The 25759-nt window shown below is 40.7% G+C and overlaps 1 protein-coding gene across 1 annotated transcript in view; it reads right to left on the bottom strand.

Annotated features, from left to right (window-relative positions):
- Window positions 1–23601, bottom strand: part of LOC139729658 (SPARC-like) — a 35721-nt gene extending 12120 nt beyond the window's left edge. The window contains exon 1 of the mRNA XM_071640585.1: window positions 23389–23601. Within this exon, the coding sequence (XP_071496686.1) occupies window positions 23389–23436 (48 nt within the window). The 5' untranslated portion in view covers window positions 23437–23601. The remainder of the gene's footprint in view (window positions 1–23388) is intronic.
- Between the last annotated feature and the right edge of the window lie 2158 nt (window positions 23602–25759).

Genomic DNA, 25759 nt, shown 5'->3' with positions numbered 1-25759 from the left:
ACTTTAATGAAAGTCAGATTAAAGTGTAATTCCACGCCAAGGTTCGATCAACAATGATTAATGGATAAAATAAAGTCAAACAAAAAACAATGAAGGGTTTCATCAAAACCAAAGATGTGCTTGGAAAATTATGGAATTTCAAAGTTTTACATAGTATGTTTTCATAAGGTATTCATAGCGAGATTAGTAGCTAACACATCATCAAACACAATTATTGTAGGCCTATGATTACATAGGGTAATAATTTCATAGCGACATTTTATACACGTAAATCGAAATTGCCCCCTTTTCGACATATCAAAATAAAAGAAAAAGCAAAGTGATAGACCAAAAAAAAAAGAAGAAGACTTTTTGTTGATATTTCATGCGCACAAATCAGATATAAAAGATATGTAATATTTTGATATTCCATGATATGTTTACTTTCATGTTCTTCTGATTTAACTCTTTGATTAAAATTAAGTTAAGTTCTGTGGAGTTGCACTTTAAACGAAGGGTTTGGTAGAAAAACAGTGGTGCTATAAAGAAGGAAGTTTTCGTTGTGTATGTCTGTGGGTGTTTCTTTTTTTCAGTTTTTAGTTTTTTGGTTTTCCTATAGAGAGGTATTGTTTTGTCAGATCTATTATCTTCTTCCGTACAGGCGTTGACAGACTGGAAAGGTCCTGTTGGAAGAAACAATAAAATATCAGGACATGTACATGTCGGAAAAGAGTCAGGAATGTTTATATCACTGCACGAAGCTCGCCATGATCTGTGTATCGCTATGTACTGATCTCATGGCATTGTCAATTTTCCATGTTTGTGTTATATACACCTTGTTACCACGTTGCAGGACGTCACGAATGACAATGCACATAAACCACAGAGTATGGCTACCCTGGATAAAGAACGCTAAATACAGGAACAGATGAACTGATAAAATGGATAAATAAACAAAACTGTTAAGTTCCTGTTTTGCTCAGCAGTTGCGCTGCTAAATTGTTTTGAATCGTTTATTACGCAATTCCTGTTGAAACTTTAATCGTTTAAAATCATCAGCGCGCGATTATAATCGGAGAATGTTAGATGTAGGACGTTATGGGGGGTAATTAAAAAAAGAGGAGGAAGTTGGGTTTCTTTTTTTTTTGGGGGGGGGGGGGAGGACGAGAATACAGATATTTTACGGAGTTATTCAAAATACCGCGTTCTCAGCGTCTGCCAACTCTTTTATAATACAAGTTCGTCATCAGACGCCTCCTGCCTCGCGACCCTAAAAGCGAAGTGACTGTGGTTACGGATGGCTCTTTCTTATCTGGTGCTTTCCTGCACTTGACTTCTGGTTCCTTACAGTGCGGTTCCCTTTCGCCGTGCATCAAAGGAGATTCATGAGACAGGTGAGGGGAAATGACATATGATTTTAGCGCGTTTCGAAAAGAATAGGATAGGAGTGGGTTGATTACAGGCGTCTGTCCGAGCACACATGGCTGCAAGGTAGACAGCTCTACATGAACTCTACAGACATTGTGAGGTTTCGGGGACAGCGGTGTTATCAATACGTCATATCGGATCATCTCCTCTTATTTGGGCTATGTTTATTTTGGTGTCTGGTCGTGGAATACTTCCGCTTTCTAAATCCTGCGATTATGAGAATATAAAACAGCAGGCTTTGACAGGCGACAAATTCATACCCCTTTTCGAAAACAGATTCTTAAAAAAGAAACTAAAATGCTGACAACATCACTTAAAAGAGACCTTCATTACCTGGTCAAGATGACTGAAGTGCAAAATCACACAAAGAGGACAGTGAAATCTTGTTTACATGAAACGCCAAAAGTATTTTTCATCAATAAAAACTAAAATGTTTTCCATACACATTGTTGTCTTCAAGATTAATTTTTTTTTTTCAAGTTGATTACTGATGGGGAAGCTATAAGATCGTATGGCTCTCACATATGAAAAGAAAAACATTCCTCACATTTCTATTTTTTGTCTAACTTAAAAAAAAAAAAAATTAGTTTTCCGATGGTTAAATTTTCTTTATTTCCATCAGTGAGTACGTGAACTAGATGTGGAGCTCCAACGTAAAGCGTGTGCGTCAGGTTTATAAGCCTATTTCAACGTAATGATCCATTGGGTGCCCTGTCCATCATTATCCTAGTACGCTGAATAATCGTACAAATCTATATTGCTCGAAATCGCTGATTAACTACGTGAAAACGGCCAAATTTACCTACTACCCATCTATAGATATTTGAACCTTGAATGGGTAATCCCTGCAGCAGCTGGTAGAAAGTTAAAAAGCAGGGATGGTGAAGTTCACTGAACCCTGTATCTTTTAATTCATGTACTTATCCTTTATTATGGATTTGAATGATTTACCTTTTAAACAATACTCGAAAAGAGAATAAACGAGTTATCAGTGTGTATAGGTGACTGCGTAGGAGTAGGCCTACATAATCATGGTAACATCTCCAACGAGAGAACATGCGTCCAGGGAGGTGTTTGGTCTCACCCCCGCCCCGATGCATGATGCGTCAGATGTTTGTCAAAGTTGAGAGACCTGAAGGAAAGTAAACTAAAATTAGGGAACAGAAATAGAGAAAAGAAGCCCGCTTTTGGTAAGAATGTGAGAATGCTGCTTTTTTAACAGTACTTCTCTTGTTCAGTTTGTGATGGAGATGTATCGGACTCGGGTTAAAGTCTGACGGATGAGGGCGGCATGTGTGAGTGGGTGTATCCAACTCTTGACCTGTGACCCCTGTGAGATGAACTTCAGCACAGAGTATACCTACGATTATGTCGGTACTCTACTTAGCTACAAACGCAGCGTGCACAATGAATCCCCACGTCCCACCCCAGGGATGAATGCAATTTATCCCCACCTCGTTCATGTATAGGGAAGATAAATATGCCACCACCTCTTTCATCTTTTTTTTTTTCCCAGGTAATTTTGTCAATAACTTTACCAATGTTACAGGTCCATGTAGCAGTGCTTAATTCAACTTTCGGAGGTTTGAGGTAAGAAGGGCATCACAACTGATAAAATTTTTTTACAAAATTTTGTAGGTGATGACGTGTCCTATAAGCACTGGATATGACAGATATAGTATGGGGCAGGGCTATTTCTTGTTGACCCCTTTCAGGGACTCACGGTTTAATATTTTGCATTCACAAACAGTGAGGATACAGGGAAACTATAAAGTTACGATAAATATTGCAGCTTAACCCATTGAGGACAAGCCGCGAGTCTTGTTCACATTAATCTTTTCAATGTTATCACCTTTCGAGAAAAGGTCTGCCATCACAATTACCCAATCCCTTAGCTGTCATGCCAGTCAGGTACCCATCTAGGCGTATATAGGAGAGGGGAATATCTTGTCCAAGGATGTATACTTGGGACTCAGATAAGCTTCGAACCCATCACCTTAGATCCAAGAGCCTTATGAGCTATACCACTGTGCTCCCACACTTGCTTCAACCACTCTACTCATTTTTTTGTTCTTTACGATGAATGGCAAACCATTTATTACAATTAAACGCTGCATGCAACTATTTGCCGGGCATCCTTAAGTTTGGAAGACGAAAAGAAACACGCGTCATCTCCGTCTCATGATATACACACGCAATTTTTACGAAGAACTGATCAGTTTTGCCGTCGACGCACCGCCTATAATTATTTGCGGAACAATTAATTAAAGAATGCCACACGTGTTACTATACAGCTCTTGTTTAACTGCTGTGTCAATATGTCAGCTTCGCCTGTCAAGATTTGATTATCGAAGAGAGAGAGAGAAAAAAAAAATCCTACGTTACAATGAAGCAACAAAGACTTTAATTGGAATAAAAAAATAAAAACTAGAGCAAAAGCAACACTAAGAAAATGGAACGAACAGCAAATGTCTTTTGTTTTCTGGGTAACATTTTAGTCACTCGATCTTTCGCGCTAAATCGAGAGCGGAATTATGGTAGGCCTACACTCTCAGTTTTCTTTTTAGCACACATTTGAACCTGCGATAACCTTTGCAAGACATGTATCGCAAAGTTTACGACACTGGTAGAAGGCGTGGTAGCATCTTCAGCCATTGTTTATTCTGGCCCATCGGATGTTTGGGTGCCTAGCTAAACAGGAATGTTCATAGACTAGGCTGAATGGCTTTTTAGTATGTCCTCCTAGTAAATCTTCTTAGATAAGAGACATATAGACAGAGAATAACACATAAAACTGAAAAAGTTAGGTTACTAGATCTTCCAGGATTCTGTCATGGTATATTATACAACGTTTATTAAATCGCCCACGTGTGCAAAGTCCAACACTGTTTCATTTCCCGCGCAAATCCCATCCACAGACAATAAAAGCCACCTAAGATATCCTATCCTATCTTGGACCATGAATCGAAAAGATCCTGTCATTCACTCCAATTCCCCTCAGAAAATATGAAATTGTGTCCTTGACATGGTGGCATACACGAACAAATTGGGAAATGAATTTTCAGTGCAATTGCAGTCTTTGAAAGCAGCCCTGCTCTAGTGAACGTCGCAGATGGTCTGGAAAAGGTGATCTTTTCAGTCCTTAATTGACAACAATGACAGCTAAACATTAAAGTGTCATTGTTTAACGTTGAAGGTCGGTTGAAATTGACTTCGTATATTTTTCATTTTATTTGTATGCATGAAAACTATTCAAAGAACCTAGAAAGTAATTATAAAATCCTTTAAAATATCAATTCATGTTTTGCACTGCAATACAGAGATATCGTTCAAACCACACACAAAAATGGAATAGATTATCATAATAACGTATCATTCCTCAGGAAGAAATAGAATTAAAAAAAAAAACAACAACACAACTGCCTATATAGGCTATAGGTTTTTTTGGTCATGAGGTAAAAGAAAAGAAAAGAACAAACGCTTCACAATTCATATCGTTTGTGCATCATCGATTGATTACGTGCCCTGTGGGCATTTTTAAAAATTTGAATCAAGTCCAGCTGACCGGAAGTATTTAGCTATAATATTCAATCAGTCCAACTTGTCCTAGGGTATGTTGACTGCGTGAGATCGGCAATCAAGGGAAAGGTAAACATTCATGCTGAGAGAATCAGAAATAAGGCCACCGCATAAAGCAGCAGGCAAAATGAAGCCCCGATTTCCTTAACGGAAATCTAAAAAAAAAAAATAAATAAATAAAAATAAAGTTTAGACATTGGCTGGATGTATTAAAACCTTATCCCCTCCCCCTCTCAAAAATAATTTTAAAAAAAAATTTACCCTGAAGGTGATGTTACAGATTATCTTGAAAACAACTCTTCTCGGTGCATTTTAGATTATAACTATTGAGTGATATTAAGTGTGTGTCAGCAAACAGAAAGTTTGGATTGTGAGTGTGGACTTATACAAATTGGTATAAATAAGAACAGAGGGTAAGATACGATGAAGAAGACAAAAAGAAAATAAAAACGAGACAGACAGATAGACAGATAGACAGATAGACCGAGGGAGAGAAGAAGCGAGAGAGGGAACAACTGGTGGGAGGAAGAACAGAGGGCGGGCGTTATTAGTTGCCCTAATAAAACAAAAGTATAAAACCAAGACACAAATACATGACCACGGTGGGAAAATGTTTGGGCGTATGCCCCGGATGCTCCAATCATCCTTCGGGCTTATCATAACTCAAATCATGGAATGTGTCATTATTACTCTGGCCACGAGTGAACGACATCCCATAAAAATTAACATAACGGATTATTTTCCTTTATGTTCCAGTGATCAAATAAGAAATAAAAGAAAAGAATTAAACTTCTGAGTGGCATGAAGTGACCTCATAATAGATTGTGATCTTGGGCAAACGCCGAGGGCTTAATTTTTCTATAGTAATTGACAAAATAAAATCAGTATTATCTCAAATCAAAATGATAAAGCATTTGTGTGTCAATGTTATATAGGTTTACCAATATTTAATGAAACATGGTTCTTATTACATTATCTCATTTGTTGTTGTTGGTTTTTCAGCTTGAACTCTAGCTGCAGCTTTGGTTCTGCTATAGTTTTACTGATTGTGATCCCGTTTTGGGGACTTTGTAGACACTTTGATAAATCTTGTACATTTACAACTTTTGCCGGAAATTCTAGAGACGGAGATTTGTCGTTTTGTCCCCCGCACAGTTGCTTTTGTTATCTTCCGTTTTAGTATAGAGGTTAGAATTGGGCATTCCAAGTGTTCAACTTTCACACGAAGTGGTATTTGTGTAGGAGGAGCCTCAATGCATAATGCAAGCCCTGCCCTACATGTCTTGCCCCTTTTGGGTCTCCAGTGTGATGTAGCCAGTAAAAGAAGGGATGATTCTAAACCCTTGTTTGTGTCTAAACAGAGGATCATTCGTGTCATTGATGGTGAGATAAGAAGAACGACTTTATACTAAAATTCCAAAGAATGATCTTTTCTCCTGGCATGCCTGGTTATCATCAGCACGTAAGACGTGATGCTGTGTGCATCTCGCCACCTAACGAACTCTCTATCATTCTGGTCTAAGTTTTATCTATCTGCCTGTCTCTCCGTGTTTCCCAGACCTCAATTCATCGTCTAGACGATCTCCGCATCCACCACTCTCGCTTTCCTCTCCCGAGACAGGAACCAAGCAGGAACCAGCCAACGAGGATGCCAATTTCAGTGAGCGGGACGTTCCCTCTCCTCCCTCCGTTTAAAGGACCTACAACAGTACTTGAGTGTAGGGCGGAAAGCTATTTTAATTCAAGTAGGACATTTGCCTTCATGGATACATCTCCGGGACTCACATCTCACAACGATAACTCCTTTCTTTCAACTTCTGTATTATCATCACTGGCATTATTTTCATTACATAATCAATCAATTTAGTTCATATTAATCTGTTTGGTATTTCAAATGGACGATAGTCACAAATGATACTGATTCTTAACAAGAGAGAGAGAGCCACTTTCTCGGAGTGTACTTCTTGTAAAAGGAGTATATAAAATTTATCTAATGTCGGCTGTTAACGATATCGAGAAAGACCATGCATGCAAACTATTTTCTTTTATGCTCTCCTCAAATACTATGATCCGATTTTAATGACAACGTAATGGTAATTCTCAAAACGGCAATAAAGTGTTGTAAGCACACATGGTAAAGCGCAAAAGTAGAAATCGAACCACATTGAAATATTTGATGAATACAATGTATTATTTGGTGCATTTTCTGGGTGTTTTGATTTGATGGTAATACATCAACTAGACTTTAAGAAACTATCTCCATGAATTGATACCAACGATGCCACCAAACTTTATCCTAGATACCACCACCCCAGTCATTCTCGTTTTTCACCCCTGAGACTGATCTCAGCACGAATGCAACTTTCGCTCCGTGGTTTCCTCCTCTCTCGCGAACTTAAAGTGCCACCTAGGCAGAAAGAGAACGGAGCATGTATTTCAGTGACGTAGCGAAGGGAATAAGATAAAATATGCACGCGAAATACATTTATGTTTTGTCTACAGTAATGTGATAGGGTCTGCTCAAACGGCTTGTGGAAAGCCGCACGGAAAGGGTTCAGTGATAAAGGGTTCTTTTTTAGGCAGTCTTAGGGCCCCTGGCAATATCAATAAGATCTCCCTTTGGACTTGTTTTTCTTATCGTCTGCTTCTACGTCATCTCGTAAAGGCATTAGTAGAAACAAAAATATATTAGTCCTGACATCATTGTGTCGATCGATGTGATTTTTGTTGGTGTTGTTGTTGTTGTTGTTGTTGTTGTCACTAGCTATCACTGCCATCACAGGCATTATTATACATCTTAATCTATGGGGCTCACCATCTCAATCGAAGCAATATTCTCAAAATGCCGAACTGTCTAACGGTTACAGTTCGTGATTCCGAAGGTTCGATTCTCCGAAAATGAAATGATGCTCATTATTCCAAAGGTTCGTTACTCCGAAGGTTCGTTAATCCGAAAATGAAATGAGGTTCATTATTCCAAAGGTTCGTTACTCCGAAGGTTCGTTAATCCAAAAATGGGGAAAAAAAGAGGTTCGTCATTCCGGAGGTTAGTTAATCCAAAAACGAAATGAAGTCCGTAATTCCGAAGGTTCGTTAGTACGCACCTTCTTTTCATTTTCGGAATAACGAACCTTATTTCAATTTCGTACTAAAGAACTTTTGGAATCACGAAACTTATTTCATTTTCGAATTAACGAACCTTCCCGATGATAACTACTCTGTCCGACAGCTAAATCTAGTGAATGTTATAAGTAACTAGAATAAGTAGAACCCAGAGATATAATCACAGGGATAACTCGTTGAAGACGAGTCCCGAGTATACTCGGTCAGGTGCATGGGAAATGTGTGTTGTAGCAAAATCAAACCGTCCTCGACGGGACAGATGGAAAGGATGGAAAAAGTAAATTCTGGTTATCTCCATACTAAGGTAATTTTTATTCATTCGGATTGTTGATTATTATGGTGAGTCGGTATACCAACGGTGGTTTAACCCAACGGCGATCAAGTTCTAACTGGGTCTGCTGCTGCAATCCCAACGGATGGGGTATTGTCTTCACCCCGAGGAGTAGGCTTGATGGCGGCCTTATGACCCAACATATTACGATTGGGAGTCACACGCTACTCTCTTTACCATAGAACGTGATTATAATGGATGTGTGTGAGAGTGTGTGGGCACTGGGTTGCATCAAGCAATCTGGACAACCCCCTCCAAAATGACAATGTTTATTTATTGACGCTGATATGTACCAGACGACAAAGATATCAACTGGATGTAGACTCAGACAAAAGGAAATTACTATCACCTTTGTGAAACAGGTATTCTTCTCAGCTAGTCCACAGCCAAAAATAATTGATACAAAACAAAACACATGAAATCACTAGCCTCGAGAGCAGATAACTATCATTAAGTGAATCTAGGATACAGGGTGTCATAGGAATGTTTCTATCCTTGAAGAAGATCTTTTTAGTGTTTATTCGTATTATTTGTTGGTGAAAATGACTGAAATATAGATTATTCGAATAGCAAGCTCGGAAGGAGATCGGAAATGTGGCCGCCAAACTGACACTTTAACGAAAGCGAAATCTCAGAGCATCGGTTGGGCCGATCGCGAAGAAAAAGGAGGAATGTATACAGGATAAGAAAGTTTGGTGCATCTAAGGAGGTAAATACCTCCTTCATTGGTACATCATTCTCGATATATGCAACATTTGCAATAAAAGAATAATGTCCATTCTGCTTCCTGTGTGCTTGGCTTGGCGGTTAAAAAAAAGGAAGTATAAATAGACTCTCAAAATACTATACAATTGACATCCATGAAAAGAAGGTAACTCTAGCATACTTGGTTTTCTCTTGTTCAGAAATCCAACTCGAGCAAGTGATCTGATTGTAGCGAGGCAATTGAATTTGTTTTTTCAGTTCCGAGTTAACAAAAAGACAGCGAAAAAGGAAACAGACAAACTTTTGAAGGATTCGGCTAGCTCTGAAGAATGATACCCATCAAAGTTATCAACACACAGTCATCTTTTTTTTTCTTTCTTTCTTTTTTATACGGAAGCCTATTTGACGTATTATCAGGCCTGCTTTTGACTAAAAAGTTTTGTGTCTGCGATGCAAAGTTCGAAAACTGTTCAAAAAATCTGCCCTCTCAGATATCTCAGCCTAGGGGTGAAAAGCATCAATGCCCTGGAAAGCACCGATTTTGTAAAGATTCTTTCGTTGCTTTTTAGTGTGACCATGCAGCCAGACTTAGGGCAGGGCTCTCAGTGCAAGAACTGACTACAAAGTGTAATAGTACCCAGCGGTTTGAATGCTGAATCTCACCCAGATATTTTTATACCATGCACAATGCCACTGAGTAAACAGTTTAAGTGACGAAGCTAAATTTCAGGCATGGGAAGTCGACAAAATGCGATGGTTCACCTTATAAACAAACAAAGGGAGTACCCTGGGATTCAGCTTTCACACACTCCAATATCATCCATTACTGACTCGCACGACACAGACAGAGGAATAGATTCGGAAATTCAATTTTCTTTTTAAATTCATATATTTTCATTGACCGCAACATGTATATGTAAGTTTAATCTTCATTAGTTCATTTTCTTTGGGGGGTGAAAACACTACTCCCAGGCAGTGCTAGATGGGAGAACGGAGCGTGTCGCATCAGATCAAACAAGGTGAGATAGACGATCACCCAAAAAAGAAAGAAAGAAAAAAAAGGAGGAAGAAGAGATGGAGAAAGAAAATAAGAAAAAGCTGAAGAAGGAGAAGGAGGAGCAGGAGGAGGAGAAGAAGAAGAAGAATGAGAAGAAAGGGGAAGAGGAATGAGGAGAAAAAGAGAGAAAAAAACGAAGAAATAAGATCTTTGTAACTTACACGACAGTCACATGCACAGATTGAGGCAATGACTGCTTATACAAAGGGAACTATGTAGGTTAACGATGTTTTTGCCAGATTCCGGGTTTATGTTGATCGTCTGATTTCAGTCTGTGACCTTTGACACCACAAGAATTAATGTCTACCTCATGGTTTATATCTTCTATACAGTTTCTAAATCAAAGAATTATCTATTTCTTTTCTACGTATTGCACAATTTATTCTTCTCGTTTGTTAGGTCACGGTGGAAATGTTGAAGAGTAACAACGTTTACTCTGTGACACCTGACATGAAATTGTTGTTAAACGTTTTATAGTTTTGTTTGTTTTGTGTAGCTACGTGTTTGTCTTTATCTTTGTCTATTAATTATTTTGGTTTGTAGAAGGTGAAAAGGAGCCGAGAAGCGCGGAGGCAAATCCAAACAACATATCTGTACTGTTATAATGACCGGTGGTTGATAAGAATTGTTGGTGTCTTGGGCAGACGATGTGTTGGAGGTGAATGGCGGAAGGAAACTGGCGTGTCATAAAAAGTGGTTGAGAGAAAATTGCTACAGGGAGAAAAACATACACTTATATATCAAATCCCCGAACATACACACGAGTAACAAGTATAGGCTACACTTTGAGCAAAATCAGACACATGTCAACAAATCTGATGACCTTTCAACTTAAGGTGAGTCACGTGACGCCCTGTGGGCACCTTAAATAGACGTCTTAATCACGTCACTGTGACATCACTACAGAAGAATGTTTGACTTGTGCATTCTTTCTTTCGAACGTATTATGTATGTATTCAACACACTTGCCTCATGGTTGCAAGTCATGACAGCGAACTTTTAGTCACATCTATATTTCACGACACCCACGTATCATAAACAAATATATATTTTGCTACACATGACAGTGGGGAATAGAAATCGTAAGTTTTGAGGAGGAAAGCCGGAAGATCAGCAAATGACCACTCGTGGACAACCGTGGGCCAAAGAAGAGAAAGCAAAACAAAAACAAAAATAACAACGTACTCTCCATTTTAGATGATGACTGAGGTAGTGGATGAACGATTTTCATATCTCATGTAGACAAACACTGGCCGAAGATATGAACCAACACTTGGACACTGCTTTTGGCAATCATAAATTATAGTCCCATTTTCTCAGTGCTGTGTCTAAATCAACTTGCAGTTTCCACTTTTTCGCCCAGTCATTTCGAGATGTATATCCATAACGAATTATCCTCAGCCATATAATCATGATTCTGATAGGACAAACAACCTGGCCTAGTACTTTGTTTGTGCATGGTTTGAGGTTGAATTTGTGTTTGTGTGTGTTTGTGCGTATCAAATTACAAATTGTCGCATAACGTGGGAAAAGTTGTCATAATATGAAGGTGCTGTGTGCCTATTTACTCACACAAAGCCGGCTCCTTTATATGGTACTTGCGTTGCTACGCTCATAAGTATGATACCATACAGTACGGACCAAAGCTTGCCTCTGTAATCGCTGTCCGAGCCAGCCTTATGCAGTCGCAGTGTTACCATCCATATAACACACTCACCCAGAGAGCCAAACATTCGTGGAATGCCGTCAGCGCGTGGCGTGTTCGTTTCACGGCCATCGGTATGGCGGACGAAGCGCTTGTAAAGGGACATGCAACTTTAGACAGCACTGACCGTTCGCGAAATGAGATTGACGAGACGTTTGTTTGGAATGTATTGCAGACGATGATAAGAGGAAATGTAAACTCAACGGTCATCACATCTTGTGAACAATTTGAAGTATAGTTTCTACACAATTTAAACTGTATGCCATCGTTTTAAAGATGTATCTTTTAATGCGCACAGTCTATGATTTTAATTGTACACATTTTAACTTCATAGATGTATATAAATGTCATGTTACCATCATAAGTTGTGAAGTGCTTATAGAGAGGTAAAGATAAATGTTAGGCGATATAGGGCTTGTAGCGGCAGAAGTGTGATTTTTCCTCTGTATTTGATTTATAATGCCTACACTCATTCAGAATAATGAGATGTCAGTAGAGGAGATCTGATATGTATATAGATCAAATATATTCATAGAGAAACGTGGGTCATAAGGGTTATGACAGAGGTCAAAAGAGGACTAACCGTGTCAAGATGACGGATCACTAAGGGGAATCTGCCCGACCCAGTGCACTTAGCACCACTGTCGGCACTGTTTCAAGTACTTTCACTTCTAGAAATCTGGTTTTTGATATAATTTGTATAGAGAAAAGGGAGAATTGGTTTTAAACAGGCGAAACTTCTGACACTTCTTCACTGTGCAACTATCGGTGATAGAAGGCAGTCAGAACCAACGAAGCAGTGGAGGCTGCAAAATACAGTATGGGACTGTATGGCAACAATTGACTGGGGTTCTCAAACAGTTGGTAAGTTGAGATAGAAGTTTTAATACTTGTTATTTCAGCCACATATCAATAGTTGTGCTAATTCAATTGTGATACAAGAAGAAATGTTTGTTGTCATCATGATTTGTTATATAATTAAAGGTGTGTACAGTTGTACAGTTGTACAGTTGTAGTAGTAAAGCTTTATAGCAATTTGTATGTCAAAATCAGTTATCTGAAGGAGATTCACACACACACATAATTCCATGCATTGTTATGACTGTATGCAAAGATTATAAACACTCCGTTCACATTACCTAGACAGGTAGTTTATATAATGATTTGTAGAAGGTTATGAAGTGAACCCTTCAGAATGATGAAGTTATAAGACTTTGTCCGATTACATTGTAAATATCATTCAGTTCAAGTGTTATGTTTATGTTCATTGATTACTGTACTATAATCAATTATTGTTTATTAGTAATATTAGTCAAGTATACGCAAGGTGAGCTATAACGACGCTTATGTACCATATGCAGTAGCATTTACAGTGTAATTAAAGTGTATTATACATGTATTCCTTTGTTACAGTAAACCACTTCACCCCGACACTTCAAATCTTCATGACACTTCACCCACGAGACACTTTCAAGACACTTTCAGTACACTTCTCTACGACACTACACTTCATCACATCACTTCATCCCACGTTCGAATCTTAAGTTCACGTCGTGATACACATTGGTGTATTTATGTTCAGTTGTGATTCTTCAAGGAATGTTTTGATGAAGCGATCATTAAATCAGGACAGGCCTGGATTATTGATTCAAGCAAACGAGTTGGACAGTGTTTCATTATTTTCTCGACGACTGGTAGTGTGCCGGTGATGCAACAGTGCGTTTACAAGAACGAACCCCACCCAATGTAGTGAAGCTACATTTGAGTTTACAACTATTTTGGATTTCAGTTTACAAGTGCTTTGAACTAAAGTTTTCAACTGGCTTTGAACGCTTACAACTAAGATGGAACAATCTGACCCTGTTGATACAACAATGGAGCAAGTGACAGCGCTGAAACGGTCTTGCATCGGTCACCTAGGAAACCTCACAAGGAGGTATAAAGAGTTGGAGCAGCTCTTTGTGAATTATGAAAATCAGGATGCCGTGCAACACAAATATGATCAGCTGAAAGGAATGTTTCTTCTTTATGAGAACAAGTACCATCAATACATTGCTCTGCTTAGTGGAGATGAATTACAGGACGCTATGCAGCAGTTTGAGTCGTACAGGCTTAATAAAGAGGAGTTCCAGAAGCGGCTGTCTGGCTGGATGGAGGAAGTGACGAAACAGCAGAATGGTGGAGACGACGACGACGATGGGCGCCGATCTGTGAGGTCGATCCAATCAGCTCGTTCCATCCGCACTGCGAGTTCGACAACAAGCAGTATGAAGCTCCGCGAGGCCAGGGCAAAGCAGAGGCTCATGCAGAAGAAGCTTGAACAGCTAAGGGAAAGGCAGAAACTAGATAGAGAAAGGCTAGAACTGGAAGCACGCATGGCTGAGATGGACATTGTTAATGAGAAGGAGAATGCCGACCTGGAAGCTGAATTCTGGGCACAAGAAATTGCAGACGAAGGCAAGCCAGCTAACATCGCTGCAGAGAGAGACGTAGAATTTGGTAACGTAGAAGTACAATTACCTAACAATCAAGTAGTACATGAAAATGTTCGTGTCGAGAGTGAGATGTACAAGAAGACTCTCGATAGCAAGAAACCAGGTGAAACTGTTTCTACAACACAATTGTGTAATATGTTGATGTTGAGTATGAATATGCCGAAACCAGATATGATAACATTCAATGGCGATCCCATCCAATATTGGAATTTCATGAATAGCTTTGATATCAATGTAGCAAGTAAGATTTCCGATGATCGCATGAAATTGATGTATCTTGTGCAATTTTGTGAAGGTAAAGCTAAGGAGAGCATTGAGTGTTGTGTGTTGATGGACCCTCACATGGGTTACATGAAAGCCAGGGAGATACTGGCAGAGCAATACGGGCAACCACACGTGATCACGAATGCATTGATGAGAGAAGTGCTGGATAGGCACCAAATTCGGCCAAACGATGGAGCCAAGCTCGTGGAGCTTGCTCGTCAAATGCGCAAGTGTGAAATAACCTTGACACAAATGGGTCACGCGGCAAACTTGAACAGCAGTGAAACTCTGTTGAAGATACAGCAAATTCTCCCAGTTCACATGCAAGTGGACTGGGCAAAGCGTGCTCAGACAATGCTACGATCACGTGTGGAACCCAATTTCTCTCACATGACGGAGTTCATAGAACAGCATTCACAAGTAGCAAGCAATGTCTATGGCCAGAACATAGGTAAGTCCACGAGAGACGTTAGTCAAGCAAAGAAAGGTGGAAGGTCTTCTAGTGGTACTAAGAGACTGACTTCCTTCTCCACTCAAGGCTGCGAAGAGAACCAGCCAACGAAAGAAAACACAGAGCGGCCTAGACGTAAATGCCCATTGTGTTCACAGGACCATGATCTGTTCAAGTGCAAGGACTTCCTGGCCAAGACGCCGAAGGAAAGGCTGCGAGAGGTGAGGAGGAAACGATTGTGTGACAACTGCCTGAAGCCGTCTCACATTGCGAGTGAATGCAGGTCTTCACAAAGGTGTAAAAATGATGGCTGTGGCATGAAACATCACACCCTCCTTCACTTTCAACGGGACAGTAGCAGTGTCAGTAACCAAACTGGGGCCGGCGCCAGCAACAATAACCCTCAACCTCAGGGTACGAATCTTTCAACAATAAAACAAGGCAAAGTGTGTCTTCGGGTGCTCCCAGTCAAGGTACGCGGAAATGGGAAAGAAGTGACCACCTGTGCGCTTCTTGACCAGGGAAGTGATGTCACCCTGTGCGATGAGAGGCTGGTCAAGGAGCTAGGACTCAAAGGGTCGGCAAAGGAGCTTGAGCTAACAACAATCAACCAACAGAATCACAAAGTAATGAGTGTCGAAGTCGACATGACTGTTACTGGAATTGGGAAAACTGAAATCATCCAACTTGACTCAGTTTGGACGGTCAAAAAATTACCAATATCGGAGAGTAGCATGCCGCATGCCGAGGATGTTGAGAGATGGCCACATCTCAAGGGGCTAGAACTCCCAAATATGGAAAATAATGAGGTCATGCTGCTAATTGGTGGTGACGTCCCAGAAGCGTTCTGGGTCATGGAAGAACGGCGCGGAGGAAGAAAAGATCCATACGCCATAAGGTCACCACTGGGTTGGACCTTGATCGGACCTACCAACAATACGAGGAGGAAAACTGACTTCAAGGTGAATTTCGTCCACAACAAAGATGAGCAACTTCAGCAGCAGGTGGAACGATTTTGGTACATGGACTTTGGGGGATCCACACTTGGTGCCAAGGTGGGAGAGTCCCTCGAAGACAAACGAGCGAGATCTAAAATGGACCAATCCATCACCAAGGTCGATGGCCACTATCAGCTGGGTCTTCCGTGGAGGCATGAAAATCCATGCTTACCAGACAACCTCACACAAGCAGAGGCACGGCTGCAATATCTCAAAAGGAGATTAAAGAGGGATCCCCAGCTCCACCAAAGGTACACAGCTACCATGGAGGGATACTTGGATAAGGGTTATGCCAAAGAAGTGGAAAAGACGGCCCAAGGAGAGCCACAGGATGGAGACTCGCGGAACGATAGAACCAATAAGACTTGGTACTTGCCTCACCATCCGGTACTTCATCCAAGAAAGCCAGACAAAACACGGGTGGTATTCGACTGCGCAGCGCAGTACAAGGGCATATCACTCAACAGTCAACTCTTGCAGGAACCAGATTACACCAATAGCCTAGTTGGTGTGCTGACAAGGTTCCGGCAAGAGAAGATAGCCTTAGTCGCCGACATAGAAGCCATGTTTCACCAGGTAAGAGTGACGCCAGAAGACTGTGAAGCGCTTCGATTTTTGTGGTGGCCTGGTGGAGACTACACTAAGGAGCCGAAACACTACAAGATGCTTGTCCACCTGTTTGGTGCCACCTCCTCCCCCAGTTGTGCGGGTTATGCCCTACGCAAGACAGCAGAAGACAACCAAACAGACGAAAATGAGGCTGCTGTCAAGGCCGTACAAGAAAATTTCTATGTCGATGACTGTTTGACATCAGTTGGCACTAAGGAAGAAGCAGTGAAACTATGCGCCGACCTGCGAGAGTTGCTCTCGAAGGGAGGATTTCGACTCACCAAATGGGTGAGTAATGATCATGATGTTCTCCAGACTATCCCTGTATCTGAAAGATCAACCTCAATTCTAGATCTGCATCTCGATGACATGCCTGTTGAACGCACACTAGGAGTACTGTGGAATGTTGGAACCGATCAATTCGGCTTCAGAGTGTCTGTTAAGGACAAGCCAGCAACCAGGCGTGGAATCCTCTCGATCACAAGCTCCCTGTATGATCCACTCGGATTTGCAGCACCATTCATCTTGGTAGCCAAGATCCTCCTGCAAGACATCTGTGCGAAAGGTCTAGGATGGGATGAAGAAGTAGGAGATTCTGAATGCATGCGATGGCAGCAGTGGCTGGAAGAGTTGCCCCAGCTGGAGCGCATCACCATAGACAGATGTCTAAAACCAACGTCGGAGGTCAGTCAGTACGAACTTCATGCATTTTGTGATGCATCTATGCGTGGATATGCTGCAGCGGTATATCTCCGCACTACGTCTACTGATGGAAGCATCAAGTGCACCTTCGTCATGGGAAAGACCAGACTGTGTCCATTGAAGACGATGACAATACCGCGACTAGAATTGTCGGCGGCAGTACTGGCATGTTCATTGATGGAAGTGGTCAAAGCAGAACTCAAGCTACCGATTTCCACCACTACTTACTGGACAGACTCTACTTCAGTTTTGAAGTACATACGCAATGAGAGTAGAAGATTCCACACATTCGTTGCGAATCGTATCACAAAGATCCAAAGTGTATCTGACCCATCTGAATGGCGTCACGTGGACACCAAGTCAAATCCGGCTGACGATGGATCAAGAGGACTTCAAGCCAGAGAGATGACAAGTGACTGTAGATGGATATGCGGTCCAGAATTCCTACAGAAACCCCAAGAATGCTGGCCACAACCTCCAACTGACTTGGGTGAAAACGATAACCTGGCAGCAAGCGGAGAAGTTCTCAACGACCCAGAAGTCAAAAAGGGTCTAGTAAACCTGACAACTGCTGATCCTGTACAGAAGCTCACTGAACGATACTCCACATGGAATGGCCTGAAGAGAGGCGTAGCGTGGATACTGCGGTACAAGGAATATCTGAGAATGCGGGTGTCAGGAAACCCACTGGCAAGACAGATGAGACACGACCTCACAGCGAAGGAGCTGGAAGTTGCAGAGCTTGAAATTGTCAAGCACGTTCAAAGGCATGCTTTCCCTGAGGAGATGAGAGTCAGGAGCAAGGCAGACTCTGTCAAACTCCAGCGGTCAAGTCGTCTTGCAAAACTGAATCCCATTGTGCATGATGGGGTGTTGAGAGTGGGAGGGAGACTTGCAAAGGCTCCACTCTCAGATGATGTGAAGCATCCACTGATATTACCACACGATCATCATGTGACAAACTTGTTAGTCTCACATTTCCATGAGGAAGTAGGCCACTCAGGGGCGGGAATGACTTGGACAGCCTTGAGAGAGAAATTCTGGATACTTCGCGGAGGAGCAACGGTACGTAAGGTGATCGGGAACTGCTTCAAATGCAAAAGGCGAAACTCCCCAAGAGGAGACCAGTTTATGGCCGATCTACCACGAGAAAGAGTGACCCCGAACGCCCCACCTTTCACCAATACGGGAGTGGATTTCTTTGGACCGTTTCAGGTCAAGAGAGGAAGAACCCAGGTGAAGCGATACGGATGTATATTTACCTGCTTGGCGTCGAGAGCAGTACATCTCGAAGTAGCCCACTCATTGGACACGGACTCATTTATAAACGCTCTGAGGAGGTTTATCAATAGGCGAGGACGTCCAAAGAAAATCCACAGTGACAATGGTACCAACTTCAAGAGCGGGTATCGCGAGCTCAAAGAAAGTCTCACACAATTAAACTCCCAGAAGGTCGGAAGGTTTCTGACACAAAAGGGCATAGAATGGGAATTCAACCCCCCAGGAGCCAGCCATATGGGGGGAGTCTGGGAGAGGGTCATACGGGCTGTGAGAAGAATCCTGGCAGGCCTCCTTAAAGAACAGTTGGTAACAGATGAGGCACTCACCACGTTGATGACGGAGGTTGAAGCCATCTTGAATGCCCGGCCACTCACCCAATTGAGTATGGACTCGAACGACGATGAGCCACTTACACCAAACCATCTGCTTCTGTTGCGCCAGAACCCCTCCCTACCACCAGGAGCTTTCTCGAAGGAGGACAGTTACCATCGGAGGAGATGGCGTCAGGTCCAGCACTTGGCAGATCAATTCTGGAAGCGATGGGTAAAGGAATACTTGCCGCTCCTACAAGTTCGTCAAAGATGGGCAAAACCCAAAAGGAACTTCGCCATTGGTGACTTAGTGCTGTTGGCAGATGACAGCAGCTCTCGTGGACACTGGCCTATGGGCAAAGTTGTGTCCACCTACCCCGACAAAAACGGTCTAGTCAGGCAAGTGGAGGTTAGAGTCGGCGCAAAACACTACCGACGTCCTATTTCGAAGCTCTGCCTGCTTGAAGCAAATGAGTAATAAGAATAATATGTGATTCTGCAATTGTCACAGCAGAGACTGCCGTGATACGTAGCTTTCAGTGAAGGCTTTTGATTGTTACATTTGTTGTTTGATTTTCAGTGCATAACATGGTACATTCATTAGGCAATATGTTTGTGCCTATTTGATTCAAGTTGATTGTAATTGTAAACTTTGCCGCTAGAATTAGTATTCATGAGAATGAGCAACCGGACGAAGTTAGCTCATTGGGGCCGGTTATGTAGCGGCAGAAGTGTGATTTTTCCTCTGTATTTGATTTATAATGCCTACACTCATTCAGAATAATGAGATGTCAGTAGAGGAGATCTGATATGTATATAGATCAAATATATTCATAGAGAAACGTGGGTCATAAGGGTTATGACAGAGGTCAAAAGAGGACTAACCGTGTCAAGATGACGGATCACTAAGGGGAATCTGCCCGACCCAGTGCACTTAGCACCACTGTCGGCACTGTTTCAAGTACTTTCACTTCTAGAAATCTGGTTTTTGATATAATTTGTATAGAGAAAAGGGAGAATTGGTTTTAAACAGGCGAAACTTCTGACACTTCTTCACTGTGCAACTATCGGTGATAGAAGGCAGTCAGAACCAACGAAGCAGTGGAGGCTGCAAAATACAGTATGGGACTGTATGGCAACAATTGACTGGGGTTCTCAAACAGTTGGTAAGTTGAGATAGAAGTTTTAATACTTGTTATTTCAGCCACATATCAATAGTTGTGCTAATTCAATTGTGATACAAGAAGAAATGTTTGTTGTCATCATGATTTGTTATATAATTAAAGGTGTGTACAGTTGTACAGTTGTACAGTTGTAGTAGTAAAGCTTTATAGCAATTTGTATGTCAAAATCAGTTATCTGAAGGAGATTCACACACACACATAATTCCATGCATTGTTATGACTGTATGCAAAGATTATAAACACTCCGTTCACATTACCTAGACAGGTAGTTTATATAATGATTTGTAGAAGGTTATGAAGTGAACCCTTCAGAATGATGAAGTTATAAGACTTTGTCCGATTACATTGTAAATATCATTCAGTTCAAGTGTTATGTTTATGTTCATTGATTACTGTACTATAATCAATTATTGTTTATTAGTAATATTAGTCAAGTATACGCAAGGTGAGCTATAACGACGCTTATGTACCATATGCAGTAGCATTTACAGTGTAATTAAAGTGTATTATACATGTATTCCTTTGTTACAGTAAACCACTTCACCCCGACACTTCAAATCTTCATGACACTTCACCCACGAGACACTTTCAAGACACTTTCAGTACACTTCTCTACGACACTACACTTCATCACATCACTTCATCCCACGTTCGAATCTTAAGTTCACGTCGTGATACACATTGGTGTATTTATGTTCAGTTGTGATTCTTCAAGGAATGTTTTGATGAAGCGATCATTAAATCAGGACAGGCCTGGATTATTGATTCAAGCAAACGAGTTGGACAGTGTTTCATTATTTTCTCGACGACTGGTAGTGTGCCGGTGATGCAACAGTGCGTTTACAAGAACGAACCCCACCCAATGTAGTGAAGCTACAGGGCTAATGGAATATAGAATGTCAAGATAAGATCTTATTACCACCATTATTTGACAATATACTGCAATATCTTTTCACAAGACATCTCTCACTCATGTCGTAGCCAAGTATTGTCTACTCTTGCACCTATTATAGCTATTACTACCCTTTCTATCTGTTCACTGAACGCTTTCTCGAAATGAAGATACACGCACGAATAGCATACCGTACTAGCAACCCATGTCTGAATAGTGTGAAAAAATCGCAGATCCGTGTCAAAGTAAAGAGCCTTCGTTGATCAGGTGTATTCACTCATGACATCTCAAATGCAGGTCTAAATGAACTGCAGTCGTGCGTGTCTTTTGCTATTTTCACACAGATTCAATCACTATCAAGTTTATAACTTGTCACGTTCTCGCTTCTGCAGTCCGCCGATCTACTTTTGGAATGAAATTTGATTTCGAACCTTTCCATTTCCAAGGTCTGATTTACCAATTACCAGTAATAAGGAGTGAGCACGATGTATGTGCGTGTGGGTTGTTTTTTTTTTTCCCCGGGGGGGGGGGGGGAGGGGGAAGGGTGAATGGAGGAGGAGGAGGAGGAGGAGGAGGAGGGAAGGGTCATACTACCGTGGGCTGTGTTCCATTGATAGACAACGGTGATTGTGTTGATGTGATTCCCGTGGCATAGCATTTTTTAAAGTGACATAGCGTGAATGCCCTTTCCAGTTATGTACCTCCATCTACGCAGTGCACCAATGTTCATATCTTTTTTTACACCATTACACTATAGTAAAAACAATGCTTGGAAGGGATTTTCGAGAGAGTACTAATCTGGTACATTATCTTTTTCAACTGAATCATGACTACCATAATCATTTCACAAATGTATAAAACATGTCTTTGCTCATGATACTGCAAATGATACAACACAGAACATTATGTACCGTACTACAACTGCCAGCCTTTGCCTTTTTCTAGGATTATGTTGTCTGTGTGTGCGCTGCGTGATCTCTTCCTTTATAGAAGTTGGTTGATAGGAATTAAATGATATTCCACTAATAGTGAGAAATCTTATTTGGGGCTTGAGCTGACTAATTTCACAATCGGTGACAGCAGAATATGTCCACATGATATCGCGCATAAAACTTATTGGCGATTGACGCTTCAACGAGCATTATATTCCATGAGATTTCAATAAACAGTTTCAAATAAAGGCATAACTTTTGATACCAAACCTATTCTCCAATCACTGATACACTAGACGATCTTCATTATTTAAAGGATTTTTTTCCGGGGGGGGGGGTCATCTTATGTGATGTATCCCCACAAGAATGCAGATGAGCGGAACAACACATCAACAGTTATACTGAATGATTGCATTGTTCATTGACACCTTTAGACAGTGCTTTCGAAAGCAAGCTAAACATCGCAACGCATTCTGGAGGAATATACTACGCATGTAATCATATTCATACATTTTGTATTCTATATAAACCAACGCCCCCCTGCCTAGGTGATGCCATATGTGCCGTTTCTAGCAGGCCCCCTACCTCTCGTGGCTGGGGAAACGCACATGTTTCCTGTCTCGGAGGAATGTCGGTCTGTCAAAATGTCCTGGAAACCTACTGGGTTGATCTGAATATAGTACCCGATATGCTTCAACGTGGACTTGACGGGCGATAATCGGTTATGTCACCAAAATTAGTATTGCATATACCAAGTGCATGGCGTGAGAAGAGAGAAACGCTTATGGCGTTCTCTATATTTTGAGGCATCGGGTTCAGCTATTTTTAACTGAATAGTCGATGCGTTTCGAATCGTAGGAAAGTTCACAATGAACAATAAAAAAGTACAGCACAATAAAACAAAACAATACAAATAAGCACAACGAAATGTTTGGTGTTTCCGTAATCAAAATCATAGAATAATATTTTCTTTGCATGGTTTGAATATACAATACTCTTTCTTCGTCTTGCTGCACATCATTAAAGTGATTGATCTTGATTCCTCGGGATGACAAGGGAGCGCGTACATCGTGGACAACGTTGCAATTTATCTCTTGAACTTGATTTCAGGAGCCAATATCGAGATTTAGGAGCATTGTTGCCTTAATGATGGGATGAAGAGATTCACGAAGGACAAATCGTTAAGTTTCCTTACTTGATTACCATAATACACTAGGTCAATATGTAAAACTATGTATTTCAAAGATTTAAACTATTTCAATTTGTTGATTCTTATGACAGGAAAGATGTTTAGACACGGACCACCTTATCGGGGTTCAAGAAGATGGATGGTGAAAAGAGAGCCAAATGATGTCGACTTACCATGGGCAGAAACAGCCCGACGAGAGCAAACCAGAACATGTTCGTCATCTTTCTCTCACAGCGCCTCTCTTGGCTTATCCGAACAAGTAGAATGCCAATTAAAGCAGACAAGAAGAACGAGGCTAGTATTCCTGTCTCACTTAGTCCTGGACTAGGTAAGTCAAATCCTGGTTCTACAGATTCGAAGCAGACTACTCGACTCTGCGTCTTCACATGCGCACGGTGGCTGGCAGTACTGGGCGATCGATCTATCGTCGCACAACGACGGTGGGTCCCTGAGCAGAAAAGTTGTTCCGTCCCGCGGAGTCTCCTCATCGGAAACGGAGGACTTTACACAGTGACCTTGTCGCCCTCTACGTCCAGACGAGTAGTTGCTGGCGACAGACGCTATTGGTTGGACATATCCGTCGATAATTGAAACGAGAATTGCCGATGGACAATAGATTATGTAAAATAGAGAATGGAGAATCTTTATGATTCAGTTTAGCCTGCCTTCATCCTTCTGTTTGGCCTACCATGCATACAGTGTATGATGCCGAGGAAGGGAAATGCTACCCTAATATTTTACTAATGTGGTTTGAGTTAATGCAGAATGATTAGTAGAACCAAGGAGGGATATACCTCAATCAGCGGAGTTTGAAGAAAACCGAACAATCAGTTCAAAAGTTATGAAAAAGTAAAGTTTTGGTACCGTCATCTGTGGTTAAGAAGACTACAACAATTCGGGATGTCACAGTGGAGAAAAAAGATGTAAGTAAAGGCAATTCTACAAAATTCAATCTTTTAGTGAACAGTACATATTTCTTCCACTTTTTACCGACATATGAGGGTAATATTATTCCACCTGCTTTCTCAAAGACGTAAGCCAGTTGCTCTTTCCTTATGCTTTGAAAATGAGAAAGTGGAATTTTCATTACATTTTTTTCATGTGCTGCCGTATGCAGTGACATCACAAATCCCTGTAATCCTTTTATCCATATCGATGACAACACCGAAATATCAAAAAAAGTATAACTTTTGAACGGATTGCCGATCCTGATTCTACAACTTTAGTGCATTCATTCAATCCATGCGTGTGCATTTGGGTTTCATTCCCCTTCAAGGCTGTAATGAACCACATTATTTATCCCATAGTAAAATAAACATTGTATAAGCATGATGGACCAAAAGGAACAAGATCGCAGAAAAATCATGAGATAATATAATGATTGTGTAAGTTAGGGCCAAATCATGATTTGGTAGTCTTGTGGCAGCTTTAAGTAGCTATTTTGTTCTTGTGACTGATATTACTTGTGTCGTTAATCTAAAGAAATATCCGATGCTGATTTCTAATCCCCTCAACGACCGTACGTTACTATCAATCTCGAAAAGATAATATCTATTTTCTGTTTCTTTTTTTGCTAAAAATCAAGAATAGGTTTTGTTTGTTAAGATTGCTGTGGAACTATTATTTCTTTTTTTAACACTATAAAGAAAATCCACGGCGATCACGGTCACTTAACCATGAAATCTACTGCGAGGTTCGAAAGTAATACAGAATTCTGTTGTTAGTTGACTGACGAACATTCCAACTACGCTGACGTTCACGATGTATTGTAAAACGTCTCCATTTTTCTTAAAACATTTACGTAGTGAGAGCATGGGTGTGAGATGCTCTTATACGTGCGAATTATCATCTACAAAGTGATTTCTGATGATGAGAATAGTCCTGATGAATTATTCTCAGATCATTGTGAAGCAATGATCGGCTACAAATTAGTGCCTTTATGAAAATTAACCAAAAAAAAAAGACTGATAAATGAATTCTTCTGCACCGCACAGTCTTGCTCTTTCACTAAAAAAATGCTCTGAGAGATAGATAGATAGATAGATAGATAGATAGATAGATAGATAGATAGATAGATAGATAGATAGATAGATAGATAGAGACAGACAGACAGAAAGACAGACAGTCTGACGGACAGACTGACAGACTGACAGAGAGGGAGAAAGAAAAAGGAGAGAAAAAGGGGTAGACAGATATCTAGATAATATTATTAGACAGACAGAAGCTACGGTAGAAAGATAGACAGCCATATACATACATACAGACAGACAGACAGTAAATAGATAGATAGATAAATAGATAGATAGATAGATAGATAGATAGATAGATAGATAGATAGATAGATAGATAGATAGATAATAGATAGATAGATTATAGATAGATAGATAGATAGATAGATAGATAGATAGATAGATAATATATAGATAGATAGATAGATAATATATAGATAGATAGATAGATAGATAGATAGATAGATAGATAGATAGATAGATAGATAGATAGATGGATAGATAGATAGGCAGATAAAGTGCAGAGGTTAGGGGA

Source organism: Diadema antillarum, unplaced genomic scaffold, assembly GCF_040938485.1.
Source record: "Diadema antillarum isolate AM-2024a unplaced genomic scaffold, OU_Dant_1.0 seq00000248_RagTag, whole genome shotgun sequence".
In the NCBI taxonomy this organism is placed as follows: Eukaryota; Metazoa; Echinodermata; class Echinoidea; order Diadematoida; family Diadematidae; genus Diadema; species Diadema antillarum.
Note: the sequence above shows the minus strand (reverse complement) of the source record. Positions and strands in the feature narration are given on the sequence as shown.